Below are 25,696 nucleotides of genomic sequence, written 5' to 3'. Positions count from 1 at the left end.
AATACACTTTCCAACACGAAAAATGCAATTCAGCTTTTCAGCCAAGTTGCCCACAGACCGTAAACGTACTACAAAAAAGAGAACAAGGAATTGGTTAAAAGATACAAACGAAAGCAAATTACCACAAAATATACAAACCAAAGAGCAGGCCAAAATGCAGCAACAACAATACATAGGTGTTGGTAGTAAAAAAATCAAGCGAACTACGCCAACTGGAAATTGACTGAAATAAGTAAACATAGCAACAACAACAGTCAACAATAAATGCGGAGGAAGCATGGCTTTCAAGTCAGGCATGGATGAGCTGGTGGTGGAAGCAACAGGCAAAAGCAAATAGCGACTAACCAAGTGTTAGCGCTCTGGCGAGATCAGTTTAAACGAGACAGCCAAGTGGAAAAGTTAGCTAGCGCGGATAGAACGAGTCAAGCACCAGAGTGTCGAAACTTGTGGAAAACGTGAAAATTAGATAGAACTGAATTGCAAGTGGTGACTAAGATTTAATGAGCGCGAATTAAATCGTTTGTTTTTTTTCTATTGGACGTTGAGTCAGTTTTTATGATTTTAATTTGCGTTTGCGTGCCTCTGTGGTGGTTTTTATAATTCTGAATTTTACATTTAAAATTGGTGTGAAAATTATTACTCGACTTAAGCGAAAACTGCAGCAAATGCTTGTGATATTTGGCTCATTGCGAGTTAATTTGCCAGTTTTTTGTGGCAGAACGGGGAGAATTGGAGTGTACAACTTGCAAAGGGGCAGTGAGATCTTGCCAAATTTGGCAGAATGGCCGAGCTGTGAATGGATTGCAAAAATGGCTTCTACCTACTACTAAGCTGCAAAAAACATGTTAATTTACAGATGCCATTAATAATTTCATCGTAGATACAATTCGCTTAAGTTTGCATACATTCATGGAATTTCGTGGGTGTTTCCAACTTTAATCTGCTCCAGCGGCTGTGCAGCTTAGCTTTTGCTGTTGTGTGAGTGAACTAGAGCTGGGCTACTGGTGGCACTACTGTGACGTCTCGCCCAGTTCAAGATGAGATTTGGCCAAAACGCGTAACAGTCAAGAAGAGAGTCTCATTTGCACTAGTATATGTATGTGCGAGCGCATTCTCTTAAGAAACTCAGAGGTGGACTCTTAAAAAGTCGCACGATATTTTTGGCTTCATTCACGTATGTGTTATTATGTGTTCTTGTGAATATTTTTTAGCTTTTTTCACACAATTCATTAAAGTCGGTATTTGGTCATTAACATCAAAATGTATTCATTCGCATTTGCATTTGAACTGAACTAGCCTGCTTAGGTAGCAGTGTATAAGCCTTAAAAATTTGTATTTCTATGTAATTTTGCCACTTCATTCCAATGCGCTTTTGTTTTGCTCTTTTTCCTTGGTTGCATACCGAAAGTGCCAGAAGAAAAAATTTATTGGCGCGTGAAATCTGATGTCAAGGTAACACGAGAAAAGTAACCAAATTTTATCCTCCATCACAGTGGGGCGCACTGCACGTTGACTTTTGAGAATTGCGTTGTATTTTGTTACCCAATTTTGGGTATATGTTTTGTTCATTACAAAGTTTTAGCGTAACTCCATTAAAATGTGTTGGAAATTGCTTACTATTATTGTTTTATATTATATTACGGTCATTTTATATTTTTTCACCCTCATTTTTTATTACAAAATCCGCATATTAATCTATTATTATTTTATTAAGATGCGTATGTACATTAAGGTGGTCCAAAAATGCCTGTGAAAAAGTTAAGTCCGAATTTTTATGCTCTCACCCCTTAGGATTGTTCTATACCGAAAAAATTAACCCCTATTTTTTATGTTGAAATCAAAAAAATACTTAGAGGTCGCTCAAAGCGCTCAAACTTTTCCATGTTGTTTATATGGGGGAAAACAACTTTTCGTAGAATTGGTATAGAATTATTGACAATCAATAATTTGCGATCGCAAAACTGTTTCTTTTCAGGAGATTTCAAATAATACCCAATTGTTTATATAACCCATTTTTATTACTAAAGATTTTTTATTGCATTTGCGGTCCCGTTATTGCATTTTGTGGGGTTTTTGGGGAACCTATGAAATTTAGTTACTATGAAAAAATGGTTAAATAAACATCTGGGTATTATTGTTGGGAATCTCCTGAAGAGAAACAGAGTTTCCTGGTTGACATATATTGATTTTCAAGAATTCTATACCATTGCTACGAAAAGTTCTTTTTCCCCATATAAAATACATGGAAAACTTTGAGCGCCTTCTAAATATTTTTTAACTTCAAACTAAAAAAACCTGGGGTATTTTGTTTGTTATAGAACAATCCTAGGGGCGAGAGCATTAAAATGTGCATACATACATACACATTCAGCTAAGCATGAATAGTGTTTAATGATTTTATTTTTCGCTTTTTATTTGAGTCAGATTTGTTTTTGTCACATATGTTTTTTTATTGAATGGCTGACCGAAGTTAATCGCATATACACTTTGTTTTGTTATGCTATTGAGCATAATAATTGTAGCGAAAAATTTTTTAGCTGATAAATTTGTATGTATGTATATTAGGGTGGTCCAAAATAAGTAAAGTCGGAATTTTATTGCTCTCACCCCCTAGGATTGTTCTATATCAAAAAAAGTATACCTCTATTTTTTATTTTGAAATCAAGAAATATTTAGTGGTCGCTCAAAGCGCTCAAACTTTTGTATTGGAAAAAACAACTTTTCGTGGAAATGGTCTAGAATTCTTGAAAATCAATATTTTTCGATCGGAAAACTCTGGTTCATTCTCTTCAGAAGACTTCCAATAACAATATACAATTATTTATTTAACCATTTTTTAATAATGAAGATTTTTTGTTTATCCCCCACTGCATTTTCTAGCGGTTTTGACGGTCCTATAAAATATGGTTACTAAAAAAATTTGTTAAATAGAAACAGAGTCTTCCCATCAAGAAATATTGATTTTAAAGAATTCCATACCATTTCCACGAAAAGTTCTTTTTTCCCATACAAAAAACATGGAAAACTTTGAGCGACCTATAAATATTTTTTGATTTCATTTCGAAAAACGATTGCTCTGGGTAGAGCAAAATAAAAATCGTCACTGGACAACTGTGATTTTCACCGGCGAGTCTTCATTTGGTTAAATATTTAAGAGAGAAAGTTGTGTTCTGTCGGAAAAAGGATGTTAAATTGTGCAAATGTCCGTTAAAGATTTCGCAAAGGTTCCGGATGCAAATCCCATAGAAAATCCTTGGGCGCTTATGAAGCATAAGATAGCTACAAAAAATCTGACAGCAATAAAACAGCTGAAAAGAGCTCGTAAAAAATTTGTAGAGGCTTTACTACAGACTATGCGATTAAGTTATCAGAAAGCTGTACACGGAGATGTCAATCCATTTTAGATAGTAATGGTTATTAGATAGCTATTAACTTGGACCTCAAAGCTGTACATAAAATACGTTTTAAAATAAACCTTGCATTTGTTTTTAAATCTGACATTTACCACTTTTATTTATGTTCGTTTTTTAATGAAAATAGTGTACATACATTTCGAGCAAGAACCGAAAATTGTTTTGAAATGGTTACGTTTTTGGCTGTTCTTCTGAAATTTTTATTATTGAATTTTTCGTTCATTTCCCTTTCCTTCTGCACTTTACGGAAGCTTTTTCATAGTTCGAAAAAAATGAGGAAGAGCCTGACGGCATTCGAACCCGACACCTTCTGAAAGCTAACAAATACTAGCACGCTCCTCTTCATGCGCAGTTCTTGAGACCGCTGCATACCTGGCCTAGCCTGGTTCTACCTCATTTCTCTCTGATCCTTCGTAACCCAGTACTCAAAGTAGATATATGTATGTATGTATGTCATTGCGTTCAGCGAGGACGTTAAGTTTTTCAATGCACTCAGCGACTAGGGATGATGCAACCTAAAAACAGAAGGGAGCCTGGAGTGCAGCCTGCCTGTCGCTAAAGATTAGGATTTTTCCATTACTGTAATTTTAACTTAGGTTAATGTTTCAACCCGACTAGTGGAATAGACATCTGCTGAAAAATGTTCCGGCATTTCTCTCTAGGCACAGACGGTCTTACACAAGGGCCGTAGATAACTGCCCATTAGAACTCAGGTGATTTTAAAGCCTTCTCTCTACCAATAATTTAAAATTCTTCTAGAAAACAACTACCTGATTCATAAATATCACCTTTTAAGAAAAGGGCTAGTGGGCGCTGGGATCCTAGCTCTTGATAACATTTGTTTTTAGACATTTTAGATTAGAAAAAGAGTAGATACGTATTAGAGGCATGCGTATTTTTTTTTGAATTTCGAATTGTGTCGTTCTTGCAGTGGTTCATCGATATCTATGTACATATTATTGTTTTATTTAAACCAATGAATAAGCTGTATACTTTTGGCTAATTAATAGGTGCGTCCTAATACATACGTAGATACATGTACACATACACATGCACTTTTAAGCATGAAATATAATAACTGACATGATACCCTTGCAGTATCCACCAAACAAAATTACTAAGAAAATTTTAGTTCAAGAACTTCAGCTTATTGTAAACCATTCAGAGCAGGCGACAAATGCGACATTTATTTGATAAGTTTACAACATTTAAATGCCTACAGAGCTCTTTTATGGCAAAAGAAGGCACTGCAGTGAAACTGTACAATAAAAACCCAAATGCAGTTAATAACCTTAGTAAAGCCAAAAATGCATTAACATAAACTAATAATTTATGTGTAATTCAAAACGCGGTAAATAACGGCTTATTTTGAGCAGAATAGTAAGTATTATTTGCATACAAAGGTTATATTGAGCGGGATAAAGTACATTGCTTTTATAGTAAACTTGCTGGCAGCCGCTTTATATGCATCTCTTATTTTATGTGTTACTAATACTGCCTAATACTTTCATTCGTGTAAAAGTGGCTTGTTAAAATCAAGTTTTCGATTAGGAACCCCAAAAGTTCTACATTGACAGTATGTGGGAAAAGATTATTGTCTAAGACGGCGCAAATGTTAACCATTTCTTCTTATTTTTTATTATTTGGTTCCGCAATGGTTTTGGATCAGATCAAAATCTTCGATAATAGTTTTTCTTCTTTGCGAGTCTTACCAGTTATGCAAACCATTTGCAGGCAGCTCCTTCTGTTGTCTATCCAAAATTTTACGACTTTATTCGATAATTAAGCGATAGATTTTCGGTAACTTTTTTCTCTCCAATAGTAATGTTATTTCTCATGTATATTCTCATGTAGGTTTTAAACTTTACCTGCCCTTTAACACATTTTTTCAGAACAAAATTTGTGTTTAAAGAGCAGAAATTGAATAGACGAAGAAGAGTATCCTACCTTAAAAAGCATGGGTAAAATCTCTTGGTAGCCATTTTTTCGATGATCTTGATGGCCTCAAAGTAATCCATTTCTAGGAGCTTAGGCACTTTCTTGTTGAGCACCAAAAGATTTTAGTGGAGCGGCAATAACTGTCTAGGCTAACGGGTAAAACAGACGCAAAAATAAGGAAATTTCATGAAGGTTCTTTATTGATTTTATTTATAATGCTGAAATTTAAAAATCATGGAGAAAATCTGCTTGATTGCTATATTTGAAAAGAAACAGAACGGACCTGTATTGCCAAAATTGATAAAGAAAGAAAAAAATTTCCAGTTTTGGCAAAAAATTCCAAAAGAGCCAACGCTGATCACAGATGCCGATACATAATCAGTTGTAGAGACATCAAAAGCAGGTTAATACATATGTACATACAAAAATGCACATACAGATTCTTTATGCACTATAGTACAGGTATAACAAATAAAAAAAAGCTCACTCATACAAAGGCTTTTATTGTATAAACAATTCAATAAAATGACGCATCACTCACGAATGCTCGCCATTTTGTAAAATAAAGAACAAATAAAGAACAGATTCATATTATATATATATGTAGATGCTATTGACTCAACCCATCCCTGTGGCGAAACGCACTAGCGCCGAACTGGTTCGGTACTAGAGAATTTAAAACCATGAATATTGCACGTTAATTCCCTTTTTTTTAATAAAAATAAATAAGGAAACATAAGTTGCCAAAAACATCATTTGAAATTTTGCTGCTTTTATATTAATTGCAGCTATTTGTACTTACCCAGTGCATTACGTACGTGATAAATAATGTAGTGCATTTCTTATGGTTGTTAGAATCTATTACTGTTTAATATATAAAAAGAATTCTAATGTATCCAGAAAGCATATATTCCTCGTTTACTAGGTAATGCAAAATTGAATGCCGCACATTTTTAAAAAATCATCGTGGGAAAAATATGAAAACGCCTACAATACATTACATCTTCCCACTGGGTATGTATACCTACTATTGCATAAGGAAACACATTATAAATGCTAGTTATCGCTTCGAGTGAAATATGGGTTTGTCAAGTTCTAGGAAGTGATACCTCAAAATTGTGGCAAGAATATCAGTGGCGTCAAATCGCAAAAACCACAAAGGAAAACTAGAAAAAAAACCACAGACGCAATCGACAATTATCATCAGAGTGCTACTTATAATTTTGTACGTGCTGGTAATTGTTGTGACACTACAGCCTAGTTGAAAATTATCATACTTTCATGCAATTATAAGTTTTCCAGTGTACTTCCATATGTATCGCTATTTATAAAGATTCATTTTAGAAAATTAATAAGCATCTACATACAAGTACAATGCTCAATAGTTTATGCAAAACTCGCACTTGTCAATGTTATAGACAAAAGTAATTAAGCCTCAAAGCAATAATAAGAAAAATTTGAATTAAAAATGCAACAAATAGCAGCTGAGCAAAATATTTAATAACGACCTGTATGTGACTCGCATAAAAACCAGTTAAATTATCACATCACAGTCATAAAAATTCATAAATAAAATAAAAAAAACAACGCATACCTAACACATAGGCACGCACGCAAAAGTGTTTCTATTTTGTTAGTCGTATATTTATTTTTTTCCTACTTTTTGCACATAACAATAACGCAGTATAATTAATTTTTAAGTCAACATTATTTTTCGAAGTGCGTCGCCAATTATAATCAAACAGTAGCGGTGATTGCAAGTGGTAGCGGCTAAGAAGCGCTTGCTGTGAAATAGTGTAGAAAAATAATATTACAAGTAAAAAAAAAAAAACAAAAAACACAACAGTCAAAGTTACTCTAGTGAAGTGCCGCGCAAAAGTTAAGTGTAATTGACAAAGCGTTAATTCTAGAAATTCCGTTGGACGAAAGCGTGCAATTCAGCAGAAGCAAAAAATTCATAGTTGAGTCAACTGCGCAGCGAAAGCTTAAAAGAAACAATAAAAAAAGAAGGAAAGACTTAAGCGCCGAACGCGATGACCACACAAGCACACACGCTGCAGCAGATGACGGCAGCAAGGAGCCAGCTGCTTGCGGCCTTGCTAATTTTCGCTAACCTACTGGTTAGTCAGGTAAGTGTGGATTTTTTATGCGTTTCGCAATTACAAGATACGTTTTTTCGGCTAATTTTATAAATACTCGTATTTATTGTTAAATTTTTATGGTTGGCTTTCTTTTAACTTACCCTCGCACACACAATCGGCAGAAGAGTATTCTAAATGTTAGTGTTATTGTCTTTTAAACGCAACTATAAACTTAAGGCAATTGAAATTAGAAGTTTTAATATTCAGTAATTGAGGGAAATTTATTTTTAGTATAAGTACTCGTATGTACACTAGGGTGGTCCAAAAATGGATGTGAAAAAGTAAAGTCGGAAATTTAAAGCTCTCAACCCACAGGATTGTTCTATACCGAAAAGTATTATACCCCTTGTTTTGAAATCGAAAAATATTTAGAAGCCACTTAAAGCGCTCAAAATTATCCATGTATGTATTTTGTATGGGGAAAAAGAAATTTTCATAGAAATAGTATAGAATTCTTGAAAATCAGGGTTAACAGGGTTATAATTTTTTTTCGGTATAGAGCAATCCTACGGAATGAGAGCAGTAAAATTTTGACTTTACTCTTTTGGTTCACCCTAATGTTTATGTTCGTTGATAAATGCAAGGAATTTTACGTCTGATGATCGGTAGATTACTTGCGATAATACGGATTTTATTTTGCATTGCACTTGCTTCCGTATTCTACGTTGAAATGTTTATGTTGGTAGTTAGTTTTGTTTTCTTATTCTGAATGGTAGAGAAATACTAAAGAAATCATTCTATTCCTTTCTGAATTTTTGACGAATTTTCTAAGATGAAATAAACTAGGTACACTTGGGTGGTTTTACGAAATTTCGGAAGAAAATCCGTAAATAAATAAAAATAATGCTGCGATGAGAAGAATTTTTTCAGGATTTTTCCCCAATTTTTTTATGAAATCATACAGAAATTTTTTAATGAGTTCGTGGCAACCGCCTGATATGATTTTCTTTGAAGATGCGAAAGGTAATCGTAATTCGCAACAAACTTCTGATACTCTTAAAGATTTTGAGAACTTGGACTTGTAGGAAAACAGACGAAATCGTGGTTTCTTTATTTTCTGGAAAGAAATATTTTTTATTCATACTCTAAGAAGGCTCTACTATCGAACTCAACAGTCTACTCCATGAAATTTGACAACAACTTAGATTGCAAAAAAATTTAACGGTTTATAATTAATAAAAATTGTATTAAAAAAATATTCAACAAGTGCAATTTTTAAATGCAAAAAATTATTTATTTAAATCTTTCTCATACTCTAACGAAAAACCGAAAAATATTACACATAAGATATGGAGGTGTAAATTTTGCATGGTATGACCCATATCTATAATTTAAGTTTCATATCAATGCCAAATTGTTGTATTTTATTTTACTCAAACGGAAAAACTGATTTATATAAATTTTTGAAAATGTGTCAAATGTGCTTTCGAATTAATTTAGTGTAACTACATATGAGGCCATGAGGACCAGAAGAGCATATCTACAATAAAAAAAAAATCGTTAATATGAGAAAGAAGGACCTAGAATAAATAAATAAATTACTAAAAGTTCATTCCACCTACGTGATGCTGATGTTTATATTCTATTAATGTGTTTTAAGGTGAAACTCATCTTTTTTTTTTTAATGTCACTTAAGCTACTTTGGCCCTCAAGGCCTCATATGTAAGATACCTCGATTTAATATTGCAACTAACTAAGTTTAGTTAAATCCCAACAAATGGCCAACCAACTTATAATTAAAGTTACCTGAAATAATGTGTAAGGCATTAAATCAGAAAAAGTGAATTTTACATCAACTAAATAAATAACAAAAACATTTACAAATTTAAATTTTACTTTTAAGACACGTAACAGAGGTATATTTTGAAAAAAAATCGTTATTTGACTTCTCTTGTTTGTATCTAATGTTTAATTTAACCCCTCAACAAATTGAACGTGAAATGTGTACTGGTGGTATCCCTTTTTAAAAAATGCTTTCTAAATAAAGCATTCTTGAACCTAAATTGTTAGTTCAATTGATATGGAATACCTAAACAGCTGGCAACCCTCTTCAAACATATTTATAAATAACGCTTTCTTTAACTATTCTCATTTGATACTCACGGAAAAGTATTTCATTGAACATCCTTAAATTGTTTTTAATTTTTTTTTAGCGTGTGGCAACATTCTTCAAAAATATTTTCGAAATAAATCGTTTTTGAACACCGTTCGTTTAACACCAACCAAGGTAAGCGGTTACTCTCGATCGGGGAAGTACTTTACGACAGTAACCGTTTACCTTCTTGTTTACAGAATGCCTTAGTAAGATTGTTTATTTATATTTCGGAACTAATTGTCAGATCCTTAGGAAGAGCCTATGAACCTGAGGTAGGGGAACCTATTCATGAAATATGGTTCCATTGCACAATAGCTCTTTTTTCTGCTAAATTCAAATTTCGAAAACTCCTTTAAGTACACGAGTTGTATACTTCTTTAAAAAATGGCGTTTTTTCACAGTGACTAAAAGTATTATACCTATTTAAAGCTTTTCACTTTAAAAGCAAGCGAAAATTACATAAATTAATTGTACATCCAGAAATATTGACACCATTGAGGGGGAGCTAACTTGGGCTGAGTCCGAGTTACTGAAGGGTTATACAATAATTACCATATAAAATTTTTTAAACCTTTCAATCAGAATCTTTGGAAAAATTGGTATGCAGTTTTTTAGTCCATTTAACTGTAGTATAATGAAGTACAAGTCTCAAGGTGGTAAAAATCCCGCTGATTTTTGATATTTTTTTTTTGAATACACTCATTTAGTGTGTCTAAATGTACGTAGTATGCTGACACAATCTATTAACGAATAAAAGAAATTTGATTACCCACTGCTTTTTGATAACTGCCTAGTCTTTCATTTTGTATGGTCACATTTTTTTAATATCAAATGCAATTTTCGGCATTGTGTACTACTTATATATGAATGTATTTACATGTATGTACACATGCTGCAGTTGATTTCCTATTAGCTGCGATGTTTTCTAGTGAAACTCAAAATGGTAAATTTCACTTGAAATTATAGCGTTTTCACTACTCGTGCTTACTGCCTTCTGAGCTTCGTGAGCTTATGTTTATGAAATAGTCATTTAATGTGTTTATGATTGTACGGCAAGCAGCCGTCTGTATGTTTCTAAGATTCACTATTAACACAGTAATATTGTTTACAATCATTTTTTATGTTTATTTGGAAGTGGTAATTGCGCTATGAGAATGGTAAAGCGGCTGCTTAAGCCCGGGCCTGACGAGATCAGCACTGAAAAAAAAGAGATATAAAATTACTCAAATGTCAAAGGCGCATTTTACATTGCGGGAAAAAGTAAAAAAAAAACAAAAATTATCTGTAAAAAGAAGAAAGTACGCTTAAATGTTTGTATGTATGTATGTATGTGCCAGTCTTCATTAAGCCTTTTCCATGAAAACTGAAACTGAAACTCTGCTCGTGAGCAATTATAGCGTGCCTGCCGCCACATTCGAATGAGTAAAAGTGGCGCTGGACCAACTACAACAACAACAACAACAATGCAATTGACCAACATTGATGAGGATGATGATTCTCATCGTTATGTTGCCTATGTACGAGTACATATGTTGTCGCCGTTGCTATCAATTATTCATGCATGATAATAACCATTGCGCCGGCCAACGCATAGCGAGCGCAATTTTCAAGCTTTCTCAGCAATGATAGGTGATGAGAATGCAATCGGTTCTGCGATGCGTTGGCTAAAACAACAAAGCAACAACTTGAACTTGCAGCAGTGACTGGAGTACGCGCATGCACACACACACACACACGCACGTGTGAAAGCGCATCCCAGCCGATGCAGCGGTGATCCAGTGTCTTGTGGTCAATTCTCAATAAAAGGCGTATCAAGCGAGACAGCCACTAGAAAATCAGTTTCTGCCACTGTCACTGCTGCTGCTGCTCACTTTGCGGCGTTCGATGTGCTCATTGTTGTGGTTCAATTTAATTTGTTGTTTGTTTTGATTTTATTTTTTTTTTTTGGTTTACATTTGCTTTATTCAACTACGTATATTTATGTGCATAAAATGTATAGTTGATATTGTTGTTGCTACTGTTGAGTTCCACTGACCGATATTTTGTTGCTTAAACCGAATTTTAACTTTTTACTTGTAACAATCACATTGAAGCAAGCACGTCAAAGCAGCCGCTTTAGTTAGATCGCGTGTTATTGTTGTAATTTTTATTATTACCACAGCCATTGCTCCATAATTTTTGTGGTTTATACTCTTTTATTTTATTCTTCTTCCTAATCATATTGTGAAATTATGTATGTCTTCAACTCAATTCAATTTCTTGTAATGAATCAAATTATTCGTGTTTTCTGCTGACTATGCTGCTTTTCATTTTCATCACATTTTCTGGTGACCCAAAAACTTTGTTCTTATTGGCATACTAAAGCAACTGCTCCTGCGATGCCAGTTTTACCATTTAGTGGCTTAAGTAAACACTAATAGCCCTCTTATCAGTCTGAGTTTTTTCTTTTCCACATTTCGAGTTCAAGCTCAGATTAAGGACAATAAAACATGATTCGAAAATAGTAAAAAGCAATTCATAGATAGTATTTTGTGAAACTGCATCTTCTCGAACTTAATGCTCAAATATGAAATTTGTTGAAACTTCGTATTAATTGAAAAAAATTGTCGAGTCATCGAATTGCCTTTAATCATGAAATTGCTCGATTAATGCTTTTAGAACATGAACGATGCACTGTGCTGATGCTGATGCTAGTCATGCTGCAGATAGAAATGAGAAAGTAGTTTTCTCTGGCGTGTGAATGGTGCCGGGCCATCGATCTTGATTGGCAGTAAGTGTTTCTTAAATTGTTCCATTTGAACTAAAGCGATTATTAATTCGTATATTTAGGCAGATGGGTGTAGTTTTGCATTTCTTAAATAAAAAAATCTAGTAAAATTGTGAGGCCATTTGTCTTTAATTTCAATTATTTTAAGTGTATGTACTAAACTCTAATATTGCGCTTGGCATTGGTAGCCCTTAAACATAGAGACATAACTATTATAAGAGAAAATAATAAAAGTCAATCAATAATCATTATATTGAGATAAATATTTTCGAGTCATCTATAGTTATTATTCAAGGACTTTTATTATAAAAGTCCTTTCACAATAATTATCAGAGAGATAAATATTTTTAAGTCTTCAAAGACTTTTATTTTAAGACTTATATTATAAAAGTTTTTTCATAATAATTATGAGCGCGAAAAAATTTTTTAAGTCTTAAAAGACGACTTGTTCAGGAGCATTTTAGGTTTAGTTGGGGACTAATTCAGGGCTAGGGGAGAAACAGTTCGGGACTAGTTGGGGAGTAGTTTGATACCAGTTGGGGCTTGGTTTGGACCCGTTCGGGACCATATACAAAATTGTTTCGCACTCATAATTATTATCAAAAGACTTTTATAATATAAGCCTCAAAATAAAAGTCTTTGAAGACGTAAAAATATTTATCTCAATGATAATTATTATGACAAGACTTTTATAATATAAGTCTCAAAATAAAAGTCTTTGAAGCCTTAAACATATTTATCTCGCTGAACCCGGATTTCTCGAAATTAATAGCCAGTACAAAAAAAATGATTTAATTTTTAAAATCACCGTGAAGTAATCCTTGTCGGGGTAAAGTTTCAACAAATTACGACCACGTGCATATTTCTACATTTGTTCATTTGTTTGTCAGTGCTAGTGGCAACGATGCGGTAATTCCCAGTAGTTTTTAAATAATTAAAAATATTTCCTGTCAAATGGAGAGATACAACATTTCCTAATTTTGATTAAAATAGTTTTCTGAACAGCATGATACCATTTTTATCCTGTGTGTAATTTTTCGACCTTTAGTGCTGTATTGAGTACTAAAAAAATAAAATATATTTAAAGGGCTTTGTGAAGTGAGATTTTCGAACAAATTTTTGATTTATGAAAAGTATTTGAAAAAATTTGACTACCTTACAAACACCACATTATTATTAACTAATAGTTTTAAAAATTGTGAGAGACAGTAACAAAACAAAAACACTTTGAAGGCATTGCGAAGCACTTTCGTTTGATACCCATATTGTAATGTTTAGCTTATCTTATCAATTTAACAATTTAATTTTTTAAATAAGTGGCAACCCGCTTCAAAAATATTTTCTCCACAAAAATTTTTGCGGCAGTAAACTTTCCTAAATCTCCTTATTGATTGATTTGATACTCATATTGCAATACTTATCTTATCAATTAAATTAAACTAAACTTTCAAATAGGTGGCAACCTTCTACAAAAAAATATCAGCTGCAAACCTTTTTAGACCTTTTTCTTTTGACAGCCATATTACAATATTTATTTTATCTTATCAATTTACTTAAACTAAAATTTTCAAACAGGTGACAACTCTCTAATTTTTTGCTTTATAGTTTAAATTGGACCTCCAGCAATACATCGGTGAAAACTGCATTTAATTCCATGCATTAGTTTTTGAGTGATGCGCGTACAAACATACAGACTGGCCTCTGTTGCTCTAATAAAAACCCTCTGCATATGTATAATGTTTCAATTTTTTTATATGCAATAGATGCATAAAAAATTTAAGTTTTCTCTATTTTTGGGAAAAAAATCGAAAAACTTGGAACTGATCCAAAATATTTTGGTTAAAGTCCTAAATCAGACAACATTTTATTGACGTAGAATACGTCTTACCTTAAGGTATGGGGGCTATGTTCAAATGTTGTAGTTGTAATTTTTAGAGCTTCACAAAAACGCTTATTGCACGAGAACTAATAAAGCGATTTCAAAGAAAAGTGTGGCGTTTCAAAGATAAAATTCCAAACCTGTCGACAGATTCATTTTTGTAAATAACCAATTCGGTTTCTGTCGTAAAAACAACGGTAAACATTGCCTTATTTTGGGGTCAATTTTGAGCCTTTAAAGTGCTCTAGCAACTTATTGTTGGCATATATAACTTTCATTTTCGGGATATAGGTTCTTTGGAGCAGTAGAAATATTATCGGGTACAAATTTTATATAAATTTAACAAATATTGAGCATTTTAAGGCAAAAAATTGTTGAAAAAATTTGCAAATTTTTTTCATTACCAAAATGCTCGAAAACCGCTCGAATGATTTTGATTTTGTTTTCTTTAATCAAAAGTTCATAAGTTTTCCTTTCGTTTGGTATATGGGAAGTATTGGTTGATATCTTCTATATATGTTTATTTTATTCAAATATATGGGCATAAATGATTTTCCATACAAAATCACCTCGTCATCATTTTGCAAACACGTGCATATGTTGGAAGTGTGGGAAGGAGACAAAAAGTATGTATGCGTATGTAATGCGGCTTTTGATAAACAGAGGCACGCTATTTATAACCTAATCGCAGCGTGTGTACATATGTAAATACATACATACGTACATATGTTGATTGCAGTTAATGTGGATCTGTTTCTATTTTTAGTAATCTATGTATGTCTATACATACATATGTACATACATATTATATATGTACATACATATATGAACACATGTATGCATAATACGCGAAGACTTTTCGAAGTGAAACAACATTTAGAAAAAGTCCAATCCAAGAATAAAAGTAAAGGTGAGGACGTACATAGATAAAGAAAAGGATAAAGGCCAAGGTAAAAATAAACACAAAAACAAAGTTGAGTAAAGATAAAGGCAAACATGAAGACCAAGGTAAATTTAAACACTTTACTTAGATATATGTATAAGTGCAAAGGTGAAGGGGAATATGTATATGAAGAATATGATAAACATAAAAATAAAAACAAAGATAAATATAAAGAAAAAGATGCGGATGAGGATACCGATAAAAGTATAGATGAAGATAGAGGAAGAAAGATTAAAATAAAGGTAGTTGTAGAGAAAAGGATATAGATAAAGGCACAGAGACTCAATCTCGGAACTATTTCGGGATTTTAGGGATTCTCGGGACTTATCGATATAATCGATATTTTGTTGGTTTTTCTTAGTGTGTGATTTCGTTTTTGACTTGGATATGCTCTTAACCATACCACGTATTCTACGTTTAAATATAGCGGCTGTATCTCCGATACAGCCTGCAGACCAAGACGAAGGGGCTGGACTGTTCCTTTTATTCCTTTGGTTGGGGAACCCTGTTTTACTTGCTATGGACGGTGAGGCAGTCTAATGTGCAGAAAGAAAAAATTTTAATTCGAATATAGAAGCAAAACACTATTTTAACAAATATGCATATGCCAAACTATAGGTACAACTGATATAGAAATATAAATCAAATTGACAGTTAATTATTTTTTAAAACTAAAAAATTGGGCTTGAATTAGCATATTTACAAATTTGTTAGCTATATTTTTATGGATATAGTTTTTCATTAGCTCAATTCTCTTGTCGAGATTTATCGTTTTTTGTCAACTGCTATTATTTATGCATCGTAAGTATTTATCTCACTACATTGTGATCCAAATGGCCTTTGAAATGTCCGCTGCGTTGGGTTTTATTTACTCTAAACCTTATGTTTCATAATTTTTTGCATTAAGCCTTTAAAGTTTGCAACAACAGCTGTTCGTTAACCAATTAAATATGCGCGTACATATGAGCACATGTGTGTATGTATTTATGTAAATGCCTTCTAGGGAAATGACAATCAGCTTTTAATTAAACATATTTAATTTTTAATGCTACGCCGTGCGGAGAAACTGAGGTGTTGGTGCCAATTTTAAGGTGTGTTGGTGTTGATGTTTCTCTGCTATTGTAAGAAAGATAAAAATGACGTAATGCCTTAGCGCCGATAATGGCGCAGATGATGACGCTGTTGTTAGCTCGACTAACATGTGGTCGTTTTTAGACAGGTTTGCCACCAGCCAAAAAGGCTGGTTGATTAGCACATGGGTGTCATGTACACGAACATGTGTTCATTCATAAATATGTATGTATGTATAAATATGCATACAGCTATTCGCATAAAAAGCTTTTTTTTAGAGAAAAATAAGGTGTAGTTGTAGCTGAGTTAACCTTGAAATTTGCTAAATGAAGCGTTGAAGACGAGAGTGGATTCGTAAGCCGGCATTCGCTTATATTTAATATCTGGCACCGCTTATTTTATGGTATTTTCTCTTAAAACATGTTTTAAATTCATTTGAATGCAAATACACAGGAATTTTGATTATTGCGCTTTCTAAGTAACGAATGTCAAAGAAAATATTCGTAATTAAAATTCATACTACATTTTGTTAACAAAAAAAATTTCTGCTTTTGTAAAAAACTCGTTATTATATACCCTTTTTGTTCGTCGTTTTCTTTCTTATAAGTTGCGCAAAAGTTTGCACTACAAAAACACAATGAAGTGAAACAAAAACAAAAACCAAAACCAAAATGAAAATAAAAGCAAAGTAAAATTCGCATTAAATATCATAACTTTCAGCTTCAGCGCGTGAACTAGGAAATCTAAGCCGTAAAAACCTTGAAGCATGTGCTACAAAGTGTTGTGATATATGTATATACATAGGTACATATGTAGATCGCAAATATACCGCGAGAAAATACTTACACTTATGTATGATACATGTGACTGTATGGGTGTATATTAGGGTGATTGACTTAGTTTTACTAAGCCAGCTTTTGCCTAAATTTATGAGCGTTTTTTTTGGAATCGTGATTTTTCGAAAATCGGATAAACCGGAGTTTTGTTATGAAATAAACCAAATTTTTCGTATAAAATATTAATAGAACTGCATCTTAAAATTCAACGAAAATACAATATTCTTCTTTTATTTCGTTGAACCCGCAAGCATAACTTTTTTTTACCAATCTTCCTCTAAAATGCAAAAATGCAATAAAGTTCCCTACGGAGATTATTTTTGGTTGGAATTTAGTACATACATATGTATGTATGCTTTTATTTAAAATATCTTCAGAACTTGCAGAGGAGTTTTTTCTAAACATCGATTTCGTTTTTTTTTTAAGGCGATATATAGTACAGATGGTGCTGTTAAATGAGCATTTTCCAAGCAAATTCAATAAAACATAGTCAAACAACGCTCTGTAAAAAGCTAAGCAAAATGCAGCTTAAACTAATTTTTCATGAAAGCACATTTTCTGGGGCACTGTAGTGAAAAGGTAGCGATAAAAAATGTATTTATACTTTAATAAAAACGAAACCGTATAAATCACAGTTTCAAATGTTATACAAAGTTTAGGAAGTTTGAAAAAATGTCATCAAAACTTCAGACTGTTTGATCTGGTTTTTTGGAGAATTTTTGGGTATGCGGTTTATAGCCCAATTGTATGGGCTGTATGTAATGTAATAAGGTGTAAGTTTAACCTTCTGAAAAATCGCCTTTTTGGTGACGGCCTTTGCTCTTTTTTTATGTAACAAGTGTAATTTATAAAAAACTGGCGTTGATGTTTTCAAATTCTGTTGGGAACTGTATTCCGAATTTCATTCCATAATAAATTCATAATTATATGGAAAACAGCGCGAAAATCCGTCAGCAAAAAAAAATCGAAAATCAACCCGATTTTTTAACCGCTTGAAATTTGCCATTCGTTAGACTAAAATGGTATGGGCTGTACAACTGCATACCTAACATTTTTCCAAAGATTCAGATTAAAAAGTTTTATTTTAAAGTTGAAGTTAATTAAATTTTTCTTTTAATATTTTAAAATTTTATATAAAGTGTGAAACTGCGATTTATGCGGAGTTGATTCAGGATTGGACAATATTTTTACAGAAAAATAACAAAAAATATCACATAAATACTTGAAAAATATTGTGAATATTTTAAAATCACACAATGCCGCCTAAGTGGGCAAAAATCGAAAAATTCGTTGTCGTAATATGAACGTGTTTGGTAATTTTTTAAAGGTAATTTATCCAATAAAAGGAATTAAATAGAAATTTCCCTATAAAATAAATTATATGCCGCCAGGAAGCCACTAAAGTCGACAAATTTTATACCAAGTATATTAATAAGAGCATAGCCATGCGTAAGCTCTTCACGGAAACAAATGTCAAAAATACATTCTTTGAAATTAAATGGTAATTTGACGTTCTCATTTCCATATCGATAGTAGAGAACTACAGGAATAACAATTTTAGAATAGTATTAAACACAACCTGTGTCCTCCTCCTTCTGCGGTATTCCAGCAAAACAATGTTTTTTAATCAAAATTTCAAAAAATGGTAAATTTAAATGGAATGAATAAAAAATATATGTAAAAATATGTTATTTATTATTATTTTATTAAATAGTACGGATTTCAGCTTTCGAAAGAAGAAATAAAAACCTGCTAATTTTTGCACTCTTTGTAGTAATGCGTGTTTTGCTAATGCATAAATTTTTTTTTTTTTAATTTTTGTCAGTGCCATCAAATCTGCACGACTCGTTTTATTTTCAAAAATTAGGTGTCAGATTAAAAAGCTTGACCTTTGGACAATAGAAGTTTATTTTTTTTAAAGAGTTACAGGTGGCAATAAAATAAAATTCAAGTTACTTAATAACTTAAATGAATTATTAAGAGATGGGAATCAATTGAAATGTGTATGAAAAGGATGCTAAAAAATCAAATTCTATCGGAATTAAAAGAATTAGGTTATTGAAATAGATAGGTATTACCATATGAGAATCAGACGAATGAGGTTGAAGAAGGTTTTAGCTTGCAAATACTATGAAAAGGGTTGCCACTAGTTTGTAAAGTCAAATTAAGTTAAACTAAAATAATAATTGTGTCAAACCAAAGGTTTATGACATCGTATTTGTTTTTTTGATTACAAATACAGACATTCTTAATCAGTGATTTATTCTGATTACATTCCTTTATATTACTGGACTTTTAAACTAACTAAAGAATGTATTTATTCTTCACTTATTTTTTGATTAATATGTCCAATTTTTTCTTTTGTCTGATATCCATATTGATGTACATATTTCAGTAACCTTATTCGCTTACTCAAAGTGAACTTGAATTTTTAAACATCTGGCAACACTTCTACGTGTCGTTTAAAAGTAAATCATTTTCAAAAACATTTCAATTGATATCCATATTGTAATGTCTAGTTCATTTAGCTTATTAAATAATTTTAACAAAATTAGTAACAGGTGGCAACCTCTTTCAAAAATGTAAAACTTTACTGCACATCTACAGGCTAAACCCTGTCATTTGACACCTCACTTTTGAAAATAGATCGATCTATATGTACATACCTATGTAAATGCCACAAGAACCCAAATTTTCAACTTGAAACTGCATTTACAGTGAAAGTATGAAAATTATCCAAAAACAAATTGCATTTTTAATTTAGCGTCCTCAATTTTACTAAGAAGCGATTTTTCATTTAAATCTGTCCATAATTCTATTTTTGCCCACATTTCACATGGAAGGGAAGCACTGTGCGGCGTCACTTGTTTGAGTCACTGGTTAAAGGGTTGTTTGCAACTCTCAAGAAAAACGAAAAATTCATATAGAATGACTCACGAGGAGTGGAAAAGTAAAAAAAATCACTGACTTTTTGAATTGCCCTCGTAACAGTTGCGTCATTACTCTCTTCACGTGAGTGGTTCGCATAACCAACATAAGCCACTCGTATCTTATGCTTATTAGCGAGAAATGTGAATTCACATCCTAACATGTAACGGCCGCAAAAACGGCCGTTATGCGTCGGTATGCTGAGTAGCCACACATTTGATTTATGATTGAAAAACAACTAGCAAAAGGGAAACACATAAATACACTCAGTTTATGTTAATCTGTCATGTTTTTTTTATAATTTTTTAGAAACATAGTTTTCCACACATTTTATCATCAGACTTCACGATATTAATATTAAAATTACAACACCCGCTTAAGTAAGTAAAGTGCGAGTAGCCAAGTATTATTATTTAGGGGATTTTCTTGAACGTGAAAAGTGGAAATCTGGAAAGTTAGCCGCTTTAAAGGAAAAACTGATTAAGTTGTGTATAGTTTCCTTAAAAATGATGAAACTTATGCAACTGAAAAGAACCAGCGTAGACGAAAGGGATTAGCAAACAGATTTAGATTAGATTAGATTTTATTAAGATGACTGACCTAAACAAGGGCACACTTAGACGATACGAATTTTTTCTTTGTAGGAAGCTTCGTAGGTGACAGATGCCTGTCCGGATAGCTCTTTAGGTCTGGTTAAAAAGTGCGATCCAGGTATTTAGATCTCAGTCTTGCAAAATCTGAGAGGTTTAAGAAGAAGTGTTGAGATGATTCCACCTGTTAGTCCTGTAAGCAGCTAAGAAGATCCCTTGACCGCCTCCGGTCCACCTGTAGCCAGAAAGCCTATGGTCTAACTTCTTAAGTTGTCTTCCATTCCACAATTATTTCAGACTTGAACATCATGGAAAATTTAGCGAGTGCCATAGTTCGATCTATTCACGGAGGATATACTCAATACACTAGAAATTCAGAGTTAAAAAAATTTATTTTCCCATCACAGACTCTTGTGGCACTTTAGTGTGGTCGCCAGATTTTAACGGTTTTATGGCAGCCCTATGCTAATAAATTTTACCACTTTGCTGTTTTTGTTTAGTGCTACGCTCACGTGAGCGCGCATTGTATTAACTCATTTATTTATCTATCTACATATAAACATACGAGTATATGTATGTACATATATTGTATACTTACATACGTACTGCATGTATGTAAGTGCCAACATTTCGTTCCGGCAGCCGACTTTATCGCTCAACACTTCAGCACCATGCGGTACTAAGTGAAATTACAGTTTTACACTCATTTAACCAAAAATAAACTTGAATTTTGCATTATTGAAATGGGTGAAACACTTTCAATAAGCAATAAAACAAAACATTAGAAATTGTTTCTAAGAAAATTGCTACGTTTAATTTAATTGTCTTCTTTGAAGAAATGTATGAGCTTTAAGGATTCAGTTATTATTTTTTTATGTGCGCTTTTAAAATTTTTAAGGGATATAAGTTTATACATTTTTATGACGATTGCATCAGAAAACATTCATAAAACGCTAAACAATTTTTACTAAATCTTTCGAAATATTCGAAAAATTGCTATTAGAAAAAACCGGTTCCTGATTTTGAAATTAAGAAAAACCTGGGTAAACTGGTTTTATTTTACATAGTTTTCAGACAGTGAAATGCTTATACATATTAGTATGAAGTCATAACCAAAAATCCAAATAAAACTAAAAGGTAAAACAGTTTAGTTTATTGCATTTGTTCTGACATTTTTCGGATTTGAGTAATGCTCTTGCCGGGAGGTCTATGACTCAATTTCTGGTCACAGCAATAGCAAAATAGTTTTTTCAAAAAGCAGTCGCCCCTCGGCAGACAATGGTAAACTTGCGAGTATACATCTGACATAAAACAGCTTCTTCGGATGTGGAGAAAAAGTGTAGATCTCTCCATTTGTGTCACATTATCAAGAAGCAGAACACGAATTGGAGCAGAAGCTCGGCCAAACACGTAGAAAATGTTTAAGCGCCAAACATTCATTTATTATAATCAAATATCATATACTGTTAAACTATTTAGGGACTTCCCTTAAACTTATAAAGCCGTGAAAACTTCGAAAAACTCAAAACATTTATTGAGATGTCCAAAATTGTATGAAATTAAAAAAAAAAAAAAACGTTTGTTCGATAAAAAATCTTGTTTATTCGGAAAAAAAAGTTTTCAGAAAACCGCCGACTACACACGGGGCAATCGTTGAAGCAACATGTTGAGGCAACCTGTCGTTCTTGATCAATACACACGAGGCAACCCTTGAGGCAACCATTGCGGCAACCTCGGTAGTGTGCGCTCTGTTATGAAATGAAGATATGGAAGAAAATTTGGTTTTCTACCAAAACACCTTTTCAGCTCAACTGTTCATTCTATGAGCAACAATGCTACACACGGTTGCCTCGTGTGTAGTCGGCATCAGACATTATACAAAATTTAGAAAAAATTTAAAAAATTTTATCAAAATTTCGAACTTTTTAATATGATTTTTGTGCATGCAGTTAAATAGTTTGACACTTAAATTTAAGCTATTTTAAAAAGTATAGTTAATCGATTTGTGCAGTGAACGGCACACATACAAAATGATCACGGAAATTATTTCTTCAACCCCCAAGAAATTCTATGCCATGGAAAATAATAAAATTTGGGTGTATCGGTCTGTATTTCTACGGGGTAGAAGATTGTTTAGCGTGGACGACCAGTTGTAAAAGGACCTGTTTGTACTTGGGAGCAACTTGGCGAAGGTGATCGGTAATTGACAATATTTTTTGGGTCGAACTGCCAACTAAGAAGAAGTAGATTGTTGATTAAATAAATGATTATTGTGGCTAAACATAATGCCACACTACGCCATTGTCCTTCCTTCCCATGATTTTTTTTCCACCGTACCTCGAAGGAATAGCGCTGGGAGGTATCGTTTACTTTGCTGATTTGATGATTTTAATCTATAAGTGAGAGCAAACATTTACCTATGAAATTTGAAATATACTCGCCAGCCAAGGTAACCGTGCCCTCAATGACCTTCGCATCTACATAGTAGAGTGTGGGGATGTACGACATTTATTTGCGCGCAAATTTATTAAAAAAACAGTGTTTTTTTATATTACTGCCTAAATGTTTCACGATTTAATCACAACCATACTAGTTGCGTGATTTAACGTGTCTCATCTATCAGTGTTTAAATACAAAAAAAAATATACAAATATTGTTTGCACGCACCAACTTTTTTTCATTACTTACCTAGTCATTAGCATATTACATAGATGTGTATGTCTGGTCGTTATGGTGTTGTGCTTTTATGGTGGTAAACAAATAAACAAAATGGAATTTCAATGTCAAATATTAAATACATACATATGTAAAAGTGTCTGTAATTATTTAAGCAATAAGCAATGAAAAAATGAATACGAAATGTGTTATTATTTAATTACAAAAAAAAATTGAAAGTAAGAAAATTAAGGCAGTGCTTAGTTTGGCTGAAGCATTTTCGGCGAAGTACGTGCTACTACAAATTTAGTAGGCTAGGTTAAATGTGGAAGAAAAAAATAAATTTGATAAAGCATAATAACTTTTGCGTTTAGATTACTTTAGGTAGAGTTATTGCTTCGTATGTAATGTGCATATAAATAGTTATAAGTTTGTACCCACATGTGTACATTATATATTTATTAAGCCATATGCATACTTACTTATACATATTTACATATACATATGCATGTGTGTGCATTTTGTTTGCAAGCGCTTGAAAATCTTTGCTATTTCTTGGGTGTTGCCCGTCAACATTTGCACCCCGCCTGACAGCAAGTCCCACAGCATGTGTTATAGTGTTATGCATTCCTAAGTAGGCGTGTGTCTGAATCTATTGTCATACATATGTACATAAGTATATTGCAGTAAATGAAAAAGAAAAAGAGAAAAGGAAGAATACGCAACTTTACTATACTCGTAGTTAGAAGAATATGCCCAAGACGAATTCATATAAGGTGGTGTTGTCGACGCACAGTGTGAGATTTAATCAAGCTAGGACGCCAAAATGATAAAAAAAAAAATTGTTTGTAATTTGTAGAAAATACCCCAATTGTTACGAAAATAAGCATAAAAGAGAATAAAAGAAATGTCATTGGCATGATAACAGCTGTCAAACGCGTGCTATTGGACAGCATGCAAAAACAAATTTGCAAGCTTGCATCGATAACCAAACTTTGAGTGATCAAATTGAAGTTGCGCGCTTTTTTTTGCCAAAAAGGTTTTTTCGTAAAGGGTTTTTTTTCACTAAACATTTTTCTATACATGACCTTTATATTTGCATTTAAGTATTTTCATAAAATTATAAGCGAAAAGGTACGATAAATTTTTAAAATCTTAAATCTCTCATAGACTATAACTTACAAGTTCGGCGTAGCTCGGCTATGACAAATCACACAGGATGAGCGTACATACTCGTAGAATAGACTTAAGAAATAACATCTTTTTCCATTTTTTGCCCAAAGGTATCTTTTTTAGACTTAAGTTATATATTGCACGAGGAGATTTATGAAATTTGCTTGAGTGAGATAAAAGTGGAAAGCCATAACTTTAAATATATCAACATGAAATTTGGTATCCATGCTAAGAAAAGCATAAGCTTCAACATGGGTTTGGAAAACTTGTTCCAACTAGTGTAAAAGGGGACTAGTTTCGAACTAATTGTAACACCTTTTTGAAAAAAAATACTTTTTGGGTGGTATTTTGGTTTTTAGGGAAATCTGGGCATTATAATGTCAAAATTTTAAGTATTTTTGGTCCTTGTTTTACTTTGGCGCCCAGTTTTGTATAAAAAAGGTCCCACTAACGTATGCTTTTTAATTTTTTTTAATCATCATGAAATTTCTTTCAAATTTTCCCATCATATATTTTATAAGTTTTTTGGTTTTACTCCGGAAAATATTCTTTAAAGCACCTTATTCTCAAAACTGATGTTTTTACTCTTGTTTTTTGGGATAGTTCGGAACTACTCCCCTTTGAACTAGTTTTTCATAACCGTAATGAAGCTTATGCTCTTCTTAAAAATCGTCTTATGTTTCAAGTTGATATCTCGAAAAGTTTGGCTAAAATTTATTTTTGACGTCCTAGTTTGGCAAAATGTCACACTGTGCGGCGAAGTTAGGGTCTGTAGTATATAGAACCCTAGAAGTTTTTATGATAAAAGCACTTCACTAAATAACATATAGCCAAACTGTAAATAATACTAAATTTTGCGGACAGTGTGAACCTTTTGTTCAACAGGAAAAGATCTAACACCAATTTCCAGTTCCGATATTTTTCATATGTAAGCCTACATACTACATACTAGCAAACTCAACCATCGGATGCGATTTTAGTACTTAAATTAGCATACATTTTTTTCCCAACCGAAATCAAGAAAGTTTCTAAATATCAGACAAAATTTGCGTATTTGGGCTTAAAAAACGTTTGCCTTTCCAACAGAAGCGGTAGCAGGTTTGCTACCTTAAGTCTTTTGTTTGTAATGAATATTTAGTTGAGCATACACATGTTAATATGTATGTATGTAGTATAATATTCTGTTTTCAATTATGCTTGTCATTATTTACGAAAATAAAAACGTGAAAATCTAAAAAGAGTTTATAGTATTTAGTAGTAAATTTTT

At 32.6% G+C, this 25,696-nt stretch overlaps 1 protein-coding gene across 10 annotated transcripts in view; it reads left to right on the top strand.

Annotated features, from left to right (window-relative positions):
* Positions 1 to 177: 177 nt before the first annotated feature.
* LOC118737632 overlaps positions 178 to 25,696 on the top strand; it is an 86,320-nt gene continuing 60,801 nt past the window's right edge. For 3 of the 10 annotated variants that reach the window (XM_036468272.1, XM_036468270.1, XM_036468271.1), the window contains exons 1-2: positions 183 to 545; positions 7,072 to 7,480. In XM_036468272.1, the coding sequence (XP_036324165.1) occupies positions 7,385 to 7,480 (96 nt within the window). In that variant the 5' untranslated portion in view covers positions 183 to 545; positions 7,072 to 7,384. Of the gene's footprint in view, positions 546 to 7,035; positions 7,481 to 25,696 lie in introns of all 10 variants that reach the window. The other 7 variants (XM_036468269.1, XM_036468266.1, XM_036468265.1 and 4 more) reach the window with 7 other exon arrangements.

This window comes from Rhagoletis pomonella, unplaced genomic scaffold (genome assembly GCF_013731165.1).
Source record: "Rhagoletis pomonella isolate Grant_MI unplaced genomic scaffold, Rhpom_1.0 Rhpom_scaffold_00004, whole genome shotgun sequence".
NCBI classification, from domain to species: domain Eukaryota; kingdom Metazoa; phylum Arthropoda; class Insecta; order Diptera; family Tephritidae; genus Rhagoletis; species Rhagoletis pomonella.
The sequence above is the reverse complement of the archived record's forward strand: the minus strand, read 5'-3'. Positions and strand labels throughout refer to the sequence as shown.